Source organism: Brassica oleracea, chromosome C8 (genome assembly GCF_000695525.1).
Source record: "Brassica oleracea var. oleracea cultivar TO1000 chromosome C8, BOL, whole genome shotgun sequence".
Taxonomy (NCBI): domain Eukaryota; kingdom Viridiplantae; phylum Streptophyta; class Magnoliopsida; order Brassicales; family Brassicaceae; genus Brassica; species Brassica oleracea.
In genome coordinates, this window is record NC_027755.1 from 39,564,005 (window position 1) to 39,579,371 (window position 15,367).

The following is a 15,367-nucleotide window of genomic DNA, read 5'->3' on the forward strand; positions in this document are numbered from 1 at the left end:
AAAAAAAAAAAAAAAAAAAAAACAATACCGAAAGTCCACGTTTGCTCAAATCAATTTTAAGGTTCTGTTTGGTAAACTCCCTTAATTTTATGATTAGAATAATAAAATAATATAATATATTTACATGACTAATCTATTTTTGTAAGGCTTTTAAGAATAAAATACAAAGGCTCATTAAATCCCGAAATGGGCTCGAGAGAGTTCTGATTTCGGGGTCAAGAATCTGGTTTATTGTATCTGTCAGAAGTTTTTGAGTTCTCCATCAATGAGTTTGTGGGAAGCTTCTCTCAGTTGGCTGCGTGGGTGAGAAAATCCTTTTCTGATTATTGTCTTACATCAGCTCAGTAGTATTGTAGTCTTGTCTCCTTGTAATTGTGACGATGACAATGGTTCTAATCAGCATGTTCTGTAGTTTTTTTTTATTTTTCTAAAGAGACAAATCCAATAATTTGATGTCGCCATGTGGATTTTGATTGCCAAGTTTAGGGTAAACAGATTCAGTGAATGCTTTTGCAGCCTCTTGTTCAAGCAAGAAATGGAACTTTCTTTGATGGGCCTTCAAAATGCAGGAAAGACAGCACTTATCAATGCTGTTGATGTAACTATATACTTCCTCGGAAACCCGTTTCACTTGTATTATTTATACAGTTTGATGGTGGTTAGGAGGGAGGGTATCTAATATGCTTTTTCTTGTTTAGAATGTTGGATATAGTGAAGACCTGGATCCTACGGTAAGTGTGTTATATAATTTTATCTTTAAGAAACAAGAGATCATCAATACCAGAATATATAACATTTTGCAGATTGGTTTTCACATGAGGGAAGTGACAAAAAGAAATGTTATTTTCAAGCTATGGGATGGTAGTGGGCAATCAGGATTCCGCAGCTTTTGGGAAGGTTTTTGCCGCGATAATCCTGCCATTGTGTAAAAGGATCTTCAACTATCTCAAGTCTCTATATTGTCTTCATATTCTCACGTTGAGTCCTTTTGTCCTGTAGGTATGTAGTTGATGCTGCAGATCTTGACAATCTATTTATCTCGAAAAAAGAACTCCATAAGTTGTTGAGCAAGACTTCGCTTAACGGCATCCCTCTTCTGGTTCTTGGGAACAAAATGGACGAACCTGGAGCTCTGTCTAAAGATGCCTTCACTGAAGAAATGTATAATACCTGTTTCTTTCTCCAGAAACATCTTCCATCTGATCATGTTTTTTTTTTTTTACTATTCATTGTGTGATTGCAGGGGGCTTCAGTTGCTTTCAGATAGAGAAGTCTGCTGTTTCATGATATCATGCAAGAACTATACCAACATTGATCAGGTCTTTGATTGGCTCCTATCAAAATTAAAGAACTAAATATTCTCTCTTCTATCTTCTTAGTCGTTCTGTGTTGTGTGCCTCGTTGATGATGATCATTCATGGTTGAAGACAATTTTAAAGAATAGTTTGTCCCTAATTTTCTTGTCTCTGTTGCTGCTCTGGTCTTGCTTGATCCAGTCTGGTCTCTACATGTGAAATTTTGGAAACACAAACAAAGTTTCTCACTTTTATATGCAGAAAAATATCTGGTGCTTAGTAGATAAATAAGCTCTGTGCTGCTCCATACGCTAAACGATTATTATCTCTATATGGACAAACCATTTGGTGATTGTCCCTTGAGCTCCTGTCCTGGAATCCTAGGTTGATTTTGCTGTGAGGACACTGACCATTCTCACAAGTGAAACCTGGTCTCTCCATCATGACAACATTCTTTCTGATAAGCCTTGGAGGGTGGAAGAAGAAGCAGGGAGAGTTGAGTGGACGTAGATGATGACGTGGAAGCAGTTAATTCAACGGAAGAGTTTGTTACGACTCGTTAGAGATGATCAAGAGTATAAATAATAGTTTGTTTGTATGAGAGAGAGTAGCTTTTGAGAATTGTAATCAGGATCTAAAGACTAGAAGTCTTGGATTAGGCTCTCGGCGTCTGAGACGTCAAGAGAAGTTTGTATTTGGTTACTTTCTTATCAAATAATACATACAAAACACTTATCTCAGATCAGTGTTCTGCTACAAATTCCAAAGCTTGTTGGCTGATGATTCATACTCACTACTATCGGCTCTTCCACATCAAAGCTCTGTTGCTCAAAACATTCAACATCATACTCACTACACTCGTTGATGAAGAAGAAGAAAGAGGAGGACATGAGTCAGGATAGAGCTCCCGGGCCATAAACCTCTTCTTGGTTGATAATGGCAATCCAGATTTTCATTTTATGTTATGTTTATCGTAATTCATTTCTGTTTATCAGAACCATCGATTCAACCAGTTAGCGACATAACAGCTGCTTGTTTGTATTGTAGCTTTTGGATTTGAATTTCAATAATAGAAAGAAAAAAAGAAGCATAGGGAGGCTAATCAAACCATACAGTTTCCTGGTTCCGATCAGGAAACTGTGGAGAATTATGGGATGCAAATTCTCCAAGGTAATGATAGCATCATCAACCAGAACATTGACAAAAACAACAGCATTGTCAAGGAGAGAAGAAGCAAGCCTAATACAAAAACCTCCAAGAAGAAGAAAAAACCTGCTTCTTCCAGCATAGCCAATGTAGGGTCAGAGGATAGACCCGGTTTTATCAATGCCCACAACAACAATGAAGGAGCCACATTGAAGCTGTTAATACCCACTGATGCCAAGAATCCAAACTCTATATCATCTAATGAGGAGGGTGACAACAAGAAGGTGAATCTTGAGAGAAAATCTTCTAGGTCTGTCTTCCAAAGACGTGAGGCATTGCAACAACCTAGGATGACTAGAATAAGCAGTGTTAGTACTGGAGAAAGAGGTGCTCAGGTTATGGCTGGTTGGCCTTCTTGGTTAACTTCTGTTGCTGGAGTAGCGTTTGTACTTTGTAGCTACTTGAAACTCTTATCTAAAGAATATGATTTTTATGAGAATTTTGCAATCCACATGTTTATCATTATTCCTTTTTGTTTATCATGTCATAACCATTGATTCAACCAGTCTTCAAAGATGTTGGACAACAAGTTTGCTTCATCTTACGAAGTAGAAAAAGATTAAAAAATTGCACGATCCCAAGATTTTTGCTCAGATTTTTCCTTCAAAAAATTGCATAACCATTTACCCAAGTATTGGAAAGATCACAAAGTTTGGAACAAAGATTACATTCTATGAGAAGAAAAAGATGAGACACCTCCCAACGATTTTGTTGTGGATGTTCTCTTTGTCACTCCTCAAGACTGAAATTATTTCATATCATTGATTACTTCAGTTATGTTGACTTATTGTTATTCCCGAGGGTAAAACATGTGGGCAATGGTTTTGCTGAGTTTGATTCGGCTTAAGAAGCACATAAGGCGCTGGAACTAGTGAATGGTGAATATTTGCTGGATCACAAGATTTTTCTTCATGTGTCTAAGATACCAGATTTTCGAGTTGTTGATGTTGCTTGGAGCAGGGTATGTATGGTGTGATTCAGACCTTGGAGCAGGGCAACGGAGATGAACGAAAGGATTTAAATGCCTGGAGCATGCATGCAAACTTATGTCTTTTCAGTTTCTTTCATTCATCATTAACAAGAAGTTAATTTATGTCGGTACAACTTTGGACAAAGGATAAGCTTGGAGTTCTCAAGGCAAAGAGCATTATAAGAGGTTGCAAGGTCCGTCGCAAAAGAAGGATTTCACGGTGGAGACTTGATCGGAGCGGACAAAGACAATGGCGGTGGAGACTTCTATATTTTTGCTAACACATGGCTTCCATCACCTTTTTTAATCTTTATTTTCATGTGTAATATTCGGTTTGTCTAAACTAAAAGTTTGTACCAAGTTTAAGTCCTTTGGGAACTTTTCAATAAAAAGTATGTTAACACAAAAATATGTTTGACAAATGATAAATCCAATAACTAAAATAAAATTTATAAAATTTCTTTTCATAATAAACTGATAAACTAAAGTCAAACAAACTTTTTTCCTTATTAATTACCTTTAATTAGTTTTGCAGGGCCACCAAACATTATAGTATGCCCCCAATATTTTTCAATGTGTGCCTTTCTTCTCCCATACCACCCATCAAAATCAGTTACTTCCTCACTATTCACTTCTGCCACACCAATGACTTTCTGTGTTTTAGCATCTACTACCGAGCAATCACGAGCATATGCATAAAGTCGCGGATCATCTACGTACTTAATTAGTAGTCCATTTCCCATTGGACTAGTCTTTGTGTTTGGAAGTGTGAACAATTCGCCACCCCAATAAATTTAGTCTGCATTGTATGCTAAATCAGTGAATAGTTTAGCCGGCCAAAAACCAAGAGCCTTTTGCTTCTTTCCTTTTCCAGTGACTAACCACCAATTTCCATTTTGTGGATCCTTAAAAAAACACAAGTTTAAACACAAATCTTCGTAATTTTAAAATTTAACATCGATAAATATTTAAATAATTAACATATGGAGGTATAGTATTACAACACTAAATTATATCTGTTTAATTTATACTATCCATAAACTAAAAGTTTGTACCAATTTTAAGTCCTTTGGGAACTTTTCAATAAAAAGTATGTTAACACAAAAATATGTTTGACAAATGATAAATCCAATAACTAAAATAAAATTTATAAAATTTCTTTTCATAATAAACTGATAAACTAAAGTCAAACAAACTTTTTTCCTTATTAATTACCTTTAATTAGTTTTGCAGGGCCACCAAACATTATAGTATGCCCCCAATATTTTTCAATGTGTGCCTTTCTTCTCCCATACCACCCATCAAAATCAGTTACTTCCTCACTATTCACTTCTGCCACACCAATGACTTTCTGTGTTTTAGCATCTACTACCGAGCAATCACGAGCATATGCATAAAGTCGCGGATCATCTACGTGCTTAATTAGTAGTCCATTTCCCATCGGACTAGTCTTTGAGTTTGGAATTGTGAACAATTCGCCACCCCAATAAACTTGGTCTGCATTGTATGCTAAATCAGTGAATAGTTTAGCCGGCCAAAAACCAAGAGCCTTTTGCTTCTTTCCTTTTCCAGTGACTAACCACCAATTTCCATTTTGTGGATCCTTAAAAAAAAACACAAGTTTAAAGATAAGTTTTATTATATTATAAGGTTCATGACATAGTTTAAACATGAAAACACAAAGTAATTGTTTTTTGGAAAAATTACAAACTTTTTTTTTTTTTTTTTTTTTTTAAATTACAAACTTTTATAAATTAACTTACTCGGTAAATGTAAAATCTACATTCCATTATTCGCACAGCGATCTCTGAGACTTTGGGAAATGCATAATCAAGAGGACTATTGTTGTTCACTATCACAAAACCGGGGCAGTTCGTATTGAAACAGTGTTGGTCACGTGTCTATACATGAAGAAAATATTTATCTGATATTAATAAAATAAAGAAGAAAATCCTTATAATTGATTTATTTGAAAGTATAACCTTTTTTTTTTTGAAAGTATAACCATTTTACGTGATGTATGTAGAGCTTACATGGAAATATGCAAATTTTCGGCAACGATTGTCTCCATAAAGCGTCGGGTTAACCTGTAAAAAGGCAATTTAATCAAAATAATAACAATTATATATTTACTTATATTTATTTTTGTTTAATAAGTTACGTGAAAGCTATGAATGTTATGTTATACCGTCCAACCAGCCTTGATGAAATCTGTACCGTTGGAAACTTTTATTAAACCAGAGGAGAATTGAAGCTGATGAACATTTGGAGTTTGGTATAAACTGAAATGAGCAAATCCTCCTCCAAAATCCATATCTACGTACTTACTTATGACTCTGTTTCCTGCATACTATTAAATTTCACTATTTTTAATGTAACTTATCAATAAGAATACTAATACATTTGTTTATATATAAAAATAAATTGAGAAAGAGAGAGGAGAATTTATGCACATGTAAACCCGGTTCGGAATCGGTTACAGGATGAATATTTGAGTCAAACATTTGGTTGAATGTCTTTTGTCTGATAAGGTCTTCTTTGGTAGTTCTTCTTATTGGGACTGTGCCATGTGGGCATTCAACTTCTATTTCATTGTCACCTTCTTCTTTCTCTTCTTCTTTTTCAACTTCCTCTAGTCCATTCATGTTGCTTGGTCTCATCTAATGGGGGAAAATATACTTTTAAAATAATGATATAATTTAAAATTATTCCTGACATAATATTTATTCATTAGTATAAAAGATTATTACTTCAGGATGAAACTCATGGCTCTTCAAGAGGGCATGATCAAACGCAGGTTGTTTGTAAAAATCTATACAATCATAGATATCACCATATTCAGTCTGAAAAACATAAATACAATGGTCTATCAAAACAAAACAGTGAGGTTTTATAGAAGAAAAATAATAACTGAAAAGTTATATATGTACAAAAATATATGAATAAAAATAAAGTAAAGCACGAACCTTGACTGTATTAACAGATGGTTTATTTATAAGCTTAAGTTGTCTCTCTAATTTCAAATCTTCTTCATATAATTCTCTAGTTGTAGGCTTTGCAACACAACTTGTCAACGCAAAAACGGCTAAAATGAAAAACTTCATCCCAAACATACTAAGACAATTATTATTTCTTTTTGGATGGTTGTTTTCTCCTAACCCCATACACACATACTTATATGATTTATTATGAGCGCTTATACATTATTTGAGTTCACAAAGAATTTCAAACTTTAGTAATTTGAGAATAATAGGAAGTTTGCGATTTCGTTAATTATGACGAAATCAACCATTGATAACTAGAAAAGAATATGATATGGATTGCACCAAATCTGGAGTTGGAAAATACAGAGGAATATGCAGTGGCATATTCTATTTTTCTTCTATTATCTAGGAAGAATTTGGATTTTGGGCTCTAATATATCTCCTACCCTCCAATCAATCTTACTAATACAATTTGTGACATAAAACATTTTTTCACAATGTTCCAAACTAGGAACATAACAAAAGCAAAACATGTGATTAGACCACATGTGCTCAGACCAACTGACAGTGGAAGAACTAGATTTAAATTGTATATCAGATTTAGATTCTACCATGGTCGTACTGGTCGCGTCTGGAACGTTACCAAACGTGCCGTTGGTGTCGAAGTCAACAAACAGGTCTTGAAGAACTCACTATCTCTCGTGTCTTATTATAATCTAGCGTTTCTTCAACGCGTCACTCTTATTGTTCGATTAAGATTGGAACTTAGTTAGTGTAGTTTGGCTCGTAGATTGTAATTTGGCTCAATGCAATGTTCTAGCTTGGTCTTATGTTGTGCATATCTTGGTGGGTGGCATGATTGATTGACATAGATGCTTGTTGGTGGTGTGTGTTTTCAGATTGGAAACAGGATCATAAAGAAGAGGCTTCATGTGCGTGTGGAGCATGTGCAGCAGTCTAGATTTGCGGAGGAGTTCAAACTGAGGAAGAAGAAGAACGATGAGCTCAAGGCTGCAGCTAAAGCTAGAGTCGAGACGATAAGCACCAAAAGGCAGCCTAAAGGACCCAAACCAGGATTAATGGTTGAAGGTATGACCTTGGAGACCGTCACTCCTATCCCCTACGACGTCGTCAACCACCTCAAGGGTGGCTATTAGTTCTACTTATCAGTGTTTGTTTTCTTTTGCCAGTTTCTTGAGTATTTGATTATTCTGCATGTGCAATCTTACAATACAGACTCAAATTTAAGAAAGGTTTTTCTCGTCTATAAGTTTACTGTTTTAAATTTTTAACATTTTAACTTACTAAAGTCATATACAACGACAAAATCAGATATCTACTAAGACCATGATTAACCTCAGTATCTTAACTAGAGTTCTTAACTTCGGCTAAGAGACAGTTCTTAGATTTTAACTAAGAAAAGTTATCATCTCTTAAATAAGAGATATAAGAACCGTCTCTTAGCCGAAAAGTGTACAAAAAAAATGTCAAATCATGAGTTAAGAACTCTGGCTAAGAGACCGGGGTTAATCATGGTCCGAAGAAACAAGAATCAGATAAATTAAGAGCCCAACAACATGAATTTGTTGTTTAGAGCTCAAATATAAATGCAACAAACTTATCTCAATTCTCAAGGCCATGGATTAATGTCATGAAAGCCCAATTGATATTTTTACATAAAAAAAGAATTAACGAGCAAGCAAAAAAATCACTATTGGCATATGTTCTCTTCTCAGCAATACTTGTGTCTAGAAAACTAGGACTGTAAAACTGTGCCAATCATTTTTCAAGTCCACAATACTTTTTTGTTTTTTTTATAAATAGTAAATATTGTAAAGAGATAAATATCTACCGACCAGTTTGGAGGCATAATTAAAATTTTCTTATTTAAAGTTTACTTAAAAATAAACTAATAAAACCCTAATTCAAAAATTATATATGATAAGTGGCACTTGAAGCAAACTGAAACCCTAGGGAAAAAAAAGAAATTTGGGAAGAAAAACAAAAGGTAACAGACTCAAGTCTCATGCATATTTTCATTTCTTTTCTATATTCATCGGTTTTATTTTTGGTTTGTATGCAACGAAAGTTTGTAAGACGAAGATGGCTGCTAAGATGAGCAGTGGACTCCTGACGAGACTCCTTCTCTTCTTTCTGGTTCCGGTGATGATTCAGGTCGGTGAAGCTATATTGCAAGACATGCCTCCCACTGATACAAGGTGCGTGTGTCAAGAAATCAATAGTAATGTCGACATAATCTCCGAGGATCATTTCGCTATCTCAGTTAAGGTGATTGTTGGGTTTCTGTTCCGATCCACCATGTTATTTGGATCAACATTTTATTATTTGATCTGTTAATTCCAACTGATCCATAAAGTTTGCTCAAAATAATTGATAGTAATCACAGGTTTTTGAATCTTAAATATTGACCAACTACCATTTGGTATTTGTGACATGGGTTTTTGCTAGTTCCTCATAGCTAATTTGATAGTTTTTTTAGAAAGTCCTGATTAAGGTCAAATTTTGGACAGATGGAATAATGTAAAATGCGGAAATAAAGTGGTCATGGATGGTGTTTCTGTTCATTGTTATACTTGCCTCTGAGTTCTTTATGTGGCAGGTGAGTAGGTGACCTCCCCATACAACAAAAATATTAGCATCAACGTTGACCGCAGTAAAACTACTCAGAAAGAAAAGATTGAGGTGAGCTTTCAAATAGATATTTACAAAAAATGTCTCCTTTGGTTTACTTCAATTTTTTTTTGAAGATTTGTTTCTTTGAGACATTTAGTTTGTTTATTAACGTACGGAATGGAGGTGGAGATTAGAAAACTTGAAGGCACAGTCAAAGCCATCCATGAAAAACGGGTAAAAGAATCTTCAACTTGTCTTGTCTTCTTTGCTTAGCCTAATTAATATTAAAGTTTTCTCGTACAAAATGGCACTTTGCATACAGAGGCACCGATGTGATGACAGTGAGTGCGAACACGAACACGCTATTAGCTTCGTACAACACGCTATTAGCTTCGTACAGTGTAATGGCGGTGATTATTTGCATTATGGTCTCTGTTTATCAAGCAGTCTGCTTGAAGGCATACATAGAGGCGAAGAAACTTACATAAAAATTTGTGATTAATCGAGGATCCTTTTCCATAATTTTTATGTTGAATTATATTCAGGTTCCTCCTTTCTATCTTCTTGTTCACATTTTGTGAAATCATATTATTGCATAAAGGTATTCTAGCTTCCATCACAAATAGTCGTTGTGGAAAAAAAGGAAAAAAAAAATGGTAACTACAACCTGATGTAATGAAGTCCATGTACCACATATTTATTCATATAGTATACAACTTATGTTAGTGTAAAATAGTATGAAACTTATGTTAGTGTTGATAAACATATAGTATATAAAATTAATAAATTAGAACATTGTATACAAACGAAAATAAAAATGAATTAAAATATAATATATTATATAATGCAAGTTAATGAAATTATTAAACAATTATGTAGAGTAATTAATTTACCTTATATCATAAACCTAACCCCCAACCTCACTTCCGCCTTCAAATACTAAATCCTAGATCTTACTCCCAAAATATAAATTTTAAATCCAAATATCAAAATCTTAAAATAATACATAATATTTGTAAGATTCAACTATACTATATAAATATGAATTATAGAATAGATTTCGGAATTAAAAAAATTGATAATAATGAAATTTTCAAATAATCAAAGCTACGGAGGAAAAAAAGTGGCAATGATAAAACAACCGGTGATTGTGATGGTGTTTTTTTTTTTTTGTGATGGTGTTGTTATTAAAGATGGAATAACAATAAACATAATAAATGTTGTCTTACCTTCCTATTATATATTTTCTAGAACATTATAATTTGAGAATTTGTTTACACATGAAACTATAAGTACATTGAACATGATAATGAATTGACAAACAAATATTATATAAATTAAAAATTAGAAACATTGTATATGAATGAAAATATGTATACAATGAGACATGTAAAATATTATAATCCAAATTACTGAAATTATAAAATGATGTAGAAATACTATACTACAAACGTCTCAAATTAGGAAATAATATTTTGACGAAAATTTACAATTAGGCAGAATGTAATGAACAAACATTATAAAAAATGTATGGCACCCATCTGCAATACTTTTCCGAACTGTGATGCATTCAACATCTTCAAATAGCCGTCTTCTAAGGCAGTCATGATCAGCTGAATCCAATCGAGGTTAAACTATATTTACCTGTTTTCGGCCAACTGGTTCAAATCTAGTTTTGAACAATCGATTTGGTAGCCTTAAATCTTCAATTACAAACCTGAGACACCGGAGGGAAAATAAATATACATGGAAAATATTAAATAGAATAGAACAGCAATGTAAAACGGAAATAATGTAAAACGTAATGATATGCATCGAAACATATTAATCCAATGCATAAAATTAACCACTGGAAGCACAATAAGGCAATCAGAAAATGTCAAATAAAAACTATCTAATTACAAGCTCGGGAAAGTCTATAATGGTTACACAAATACGTCAGTATGTTCTGTTTAAAGCAGATATAACAAGATACATACAAGGAATGGCACACCAAGGGAAGAGAGTCAGAGTCCGAGCTTGAGCCCTTGTCTGAGTCCAAGCATGTCCCCTTTCAACAGCAAGCGTGCTAAGACTGCTCCCTCTTGCTTGGACTCAGACAAGGGCTCAAGCGTGATAATGTTCTAACTTTGGAGACTCTTCAATTAATTTATTTTGTCAATAAGTTTATTCTTTATCATCATCTCAGAGCTACATCGTTTAACAAATAGTGTATATAACATTAAGATCTCTGGGAAATTAAAAGCTTTAACCACATACATGCTCTGATTCTTCTATATATCTTACATAACAAGAAAAAACAAAGGCAACACAAAATAAACATGGCTCAGGCAATTTGAGTGACAAATTTCTAAATTTGTTTTTTTTTTAATCTCGAAGGCCTAATTCAACCTCGAGTTCATCATCTTCCTCAAAGAGCTTCAACAGCCGGGCATACTGCTCGTCTCTTTTCTTCTTCTGCCATTGCTTGTATAGGAAGAAGGAGAACATTGCCACAGCCACAAATCCGACTAGTATGAGGATTACTTTTGCCCCTCTTCTGCTGGAAGATGTGTGAGACTCTGTCTCAACTCCTGTTTCTGTATTCTTGGAATCACCTGATAGACCTGGGAAATATCACATCACAAGACTCAATAGATGCCATCGTAGCATGTTATGCCTTTAAGATGTCTTGTAATAACCATGAATTGAACGGTAACATGTTGTCTTAACTAACATGTTAAAAACAAATGTACTACTATATGTGTGAATGAGTTGCTCAAGATCTACTAACAGAGGAATACTAAAGTCTCCTTATCAAAATGCTTCAATCCTGATAGAGAAAGACCAAGACGTAACCACATGAATACAGATTAAAACATACGGAATCTAGAAAGAGCCGAGTTCAGCTAATATCTAGAAAGAGCCGAATTCGAAACCCAAACATCAAATCCGATGGATTCTACAAAACCGACATAGAGAATTGGCAATCAAGGCCTTCGAAAATGAAATCAGACAAGAGTTGGAGAAGACGGACCTAGGACGAAGTGCAGAACAAACGAAGCCAAGAGTACCAGACGCTGCCATGAAAGACCACTCGCCGAGGTCTCTCTCATTCCTCTCTATACAAGGAGGGATGGATCTATTTGAGAAAATAGAAACAAATTAGACATCTATTTCATTAGTAAAGAACATTTTATTCGGTTTCTGACCAAACAAATTAAATTATATAATTGATACATTACATTTTTTTGTTTTACTTTTTGTTAAACTAGTTATTAATTGATTGTATAATTTAGATTTTTTACTAACAACTATATATTCAGCTATTCATTTTTTAAACATCATGAAATAAAAATAATGACAACTTACCAAGTGGAGACAGACTTGTTCTCAATCTTACCAAATGTCATGAAAAAAAGGCCAAGACCCATTGCCTACAGACGCCGACGAAGACTAATTCTCCGACATATTCCTTTTTAGGATCATCTTTATACATCGATAAAGATAAAATAAGCATAACAATAAAATAGAAGACATATATCTGAAAGTTTTAAAGTTTGCACAATATGAAAAGTCTCAACGCAATTCCAGAACTAGCAAGTATTACTTAGACCACAAACTCTTGTCTTTAACACTGTATCAGACCAGACATACAGTCTAACCGACTCATAACATATCATAACAAAACTAATTGTCAAACCAAACCAATTCACTTTTCACTTGAAGCACTTGGCGTCCAAGAGAGCTTCACCTTCAAATGGCTCTGCGTCTTCGATCATCTGGCTAACACGCTCCTTCTGTGCTTCGTCAGAGATGTCAACCTTGGTCCACTCGTACAGCTCCATGTCGTACACCTCGTCCATTATGAACTTTGGGATCTCTGGTCCTCTGAACAACCACAGACCCTTCACCTTAAACGGAGCTTCTGACCCGCAAATCAGCATCTTTCCAAAGGCGTACTTACGAGCCAAGTCCATTCTCTGAAGGAACCCGCCAACCTTGTTGAGCGTGACAAACGACACCATGTTCTCGTCGTTGTACTTGTAGTCACAGAACCATAGCGAGTATCCCTCGGGGTCATACATATCCCAGAATCCTGCATTGAACAACGATATTAAACATGGTGATGAGCTTAATCATGATAATTGACTCCATAAACTAAACAATTCATGCCTCTCCATAAGAGAAACTGTAAAACTAGGTAAAGAGAAGATATCATCACATACCTTTAATTGCAACCTCACGGAAGTTAGATTTGGTGTTGGAGTAAAGCCTCTTCCACTCATCGAGAACCATTGGGCTTGGTGGCAGCAAGTCAAGAGGGTTCTTTGCTTTGGGCTTTGGTGCCTCTTCCGCCTCTTCAACAGGCTTAGGTGCCTCTGCTGCAGGGGCAGCCTTTTTCTTTGGCTCCTCCTTGGGCTTTGCAGGCTGGGCAGCTTTCTTGGAGGCAATAGGAGGGACAGCTTCGGTCTGTTTGACATCACCCACCACCTTCTTGAAGTTGGGTTGGTTGATCACGGTCCAGAAGTATCTCTCGACATGAGGGAATGCAGAGGTAAAGCTCTTGGTCATGACAGTAGCGAAGCCCAGGTTCAAGTTGCAGACAGTGATGATATCAGCAAGGGTGATAGAGTGTCCAACAAGGTAAGTGTTGGAAGTCAGATGAGTGTTCAGTGCATCGAGTCCTCTTTTCAACGCAGATATGGCAGCTTCCTCACCCTTCACACAAAAAACAATCAAGGGTAAGAACGGAAACAGGTGTCCTAATTGATATAGTGAATGAAAGAGCGTAGATGAATCAACCAATGGAAGTTAGTAAGCTTACAGGTGCACTGTATGGCATAAAGCCCATCCTTGGGCCGAACCACTTCAAGATGTTTCCATAAATCTCCAATGTGGAGAAGTCGCTCCATTGCTCAACATGTGCCTGCAAAGTAAAAACATGCAGATAAACATCGAGAACACGAACCAATAGATTAACAAACAGACAGTGCAAACAGATTAAATAACAGTAGCACCGGTGAAACAGAAACTTACATATTCGATCAGAGAGGAACCGTTCAAGGAGTTCTCACCGTTCAACCGGCTTACTGCAATGAGATATTAAGACATCCATTATACCCAAATGGCAACGAGCAATTAAACCAGACATGTTGAGACACATGAGCAGAAATAAAGGATTTTTTTATTACCATAACGGGCGATGGCGTTGCTCTCAAATACAGGACCCTCAGGAGTCTCAAGCACCGGAACCTAGCAAAACCAATAGCTTTTGCTTAGCTAAACAAGACTCAAGTTTAGAACGAATCACATTGAGGTATCAGCAGAGTTCTCATACCTTTCCCATAGGGTTCATCTTGAGGAACTCGGGGGTCTTGTTGGTGACACCCATCGCAAAGTCAGAAGGCACATCGATCTTCACACCAACGTACTCGGCGGCGATGAGTGCCTTGTCAGCATTTTTGTTTCCCTTGTATGTGTGCAACACCTGCAATCACATAGGATTCCAAGTTAAGAGAAACTGATCAGCGGTACTCATCCCAAAATTTCTCACCCAAATACAATCTCGGACTTGATATGTAATCCCAACATCAAAACTTAACACTCGTAAATAGCAGCCAGATCTCGAAACTAACATAATTTCAAATCAATTTGGAGTATAAACAACCATTCAAGATCATAGATTCTTCAATAATATGATTACTAAACGTGATTCCATTCAAATTGGTGTATACAATAACATGCAAGAACCTAGATCCTTCAACAAAGATAATCTGAACCAGAGAACTACTAAAATCGAACAATCACTACAGTTTACACTTGCTTCTTCACGATCATATATCAAATACAGGACGCGATCGTAGAAAATCGAAAAGAAAACTCATGGAGAACTCACCAAAGCCATTGCTCAGGCGGTTACGAGCTTCGGCTTCTGATACTGGATCTGGTTTCAAGGGAAAACATCAATCAGTGAGCTCTCGATTGACACGATCATAACGTCGAATATAGCAAGCTAATATGATAGTTCGATCAATGGATCGATGGATCTTACCTGAGAGGTTTAGGCGAGCAAATCGAGAGAGAAGTCTAGTGAGGCGGAGAGAAAGCTATCAAGGTAATGTAGAGGATCTAGGGTTTTTATATTCGTAGTATATTCCCCTCTCCTGGTTTAGTTTGGTTTGGTTTGGACTGGTTCTATTTGGCGGCAAATGATTGGGCCGTCTGTTATCTTGGGCCCAAAGGAAGCTAATTGGGTTTGGCTCGGAACCGGTTATCTTCCACTGGTTCAGTAGAAT

At 35.7% G+C, this 15,367-nt stretch overlaps 5 protein-coding genes across 9 annotated transcripts; 3 read left to right on the forward strand and 2 right to left on the reverse strand.

The window, feature by feature from the left end:
- The first annotated feature begins 203 nt into the window (after positions 1-203).
- LOC106307538 (ADP-ribosylation factor-like protein 8A) lies at positions 204-1,966 on the forward strand. 5 transcript variants are annotated; one of them, XM_013744521.1, is made up of 7 exons: positions 204-303; positions 487-598; positions 699-731; positions 804-925; positions 1,000-1,161; positions 1,244-1,319; positions 1,557-1,966. In XM_013744521.1, exons 1-7 carry the CDS (start codon positions 266-268, stop codon positions 1,584-1,586), a joined length of 573 nt encoding a protein of 190 aa, XP_013599975.1. In that variant the 5' UTR covers positions 204-265; the 3' UTR covers positions 1,587-1,966. The 5 variants fall into 5 exon arrangements, with proteins under 5 accessions (XP_013599975.1, XP_013599972.1, XP_013599973.1 ...); XM_013744518.1 differs by having other exon boundaries at positions 1,680-1,966; XM_013744519.1 differs by having other exon boundaries at positions 517-598; positions 1,680-1,966.
- Positions 1,967-6,952: 4,986 nt separating this feature from the next.
- Positions 6,953-7,612, forward strand: LOC106309378 (60S ribosomal protein L21-1-like). Its single transcript, XM_013746405.1, has 2 exons — positions 6,953-7,132; positions 7,355-7,612. Exons 1-2 carry the CDS (start codon positions 6,953-6,955, stop codon positions 7,610-7,612), a joined length of 438 nt encoding a protein of 145 aa, XP_013601859.1.
- Positions 7,613-8,558: 946 nt separating this feature from the next.
- Positions 8,559-9,577, forward strand: LOC106311509 (transmembrane emp24 domain-containing protein p24delta3-like). Its single transcript, XM_013748694.1, has 4 exons — positions 8,559-8,744; positions 9,084-9,158; positions 9,264-9,342; positions 9,414-9,577. Exons 1-4 carry the CDS (start codon positions 8,559-8,561, stop codon positions 9,575-9,577), a joined length of 504 nt encoding a protein of 167 aa, XP_013604148.1.
- A 1,710-nt stretch (positions 9,578-11,287) lies between these two features.
- Positions 11,288-12,304, reverse strand: LOC106310322. Its single transcript, XM_013747555.1, has 2 exons — positions 12,106-12,304; positions 11,288-11,695 (listed from the first exon to the last, which is right to left on the reverse strand). Exons 1-2 carry the CDS (start codon positions 12,182-12,184, stop codon positions 11,457-11,459), a joined length of 318 nt encoding a protein of 105 aa, XP_013603009.1. The 5' UTR covers positions 12,185-12,304; the 3' UTR covers positions 11,288-11,456.
- Positions 12,305-12,609: 305 nt separating this feature from the next.
- Positions 12,610-15,230, reverse strand: LOC106312510 (probable elongation factor 1-gamma 1). The gene is made up of 8 exons (XM_013750061.1): positions 15,124-15,230; positions 14,968-15,015; positions 14,410-14,559; positions 14,264-14,324; positions 14,109-14,161; positions 13,897-13,998; positions 13,298-13,790; positions 12,610-13,167 (listed from the first exon to the last, which is right to left on the reverse strand). The coding sequence occupies exons 2-8, from the start codon at positions 14,974-14,976 to the stop codon at positions 12,788-12,790; spliced, it is 1,248 nt and encodes a 415-aa protein (XP_013605515.1). The 5' UTR covers positions 14,977-15,015; positions 15,124-15,230; the 3' UTR covers positions 12,610-12,787.
- Between the last annotated feature and the right edge of the window lie 137 nt (positions 15,231-15,367).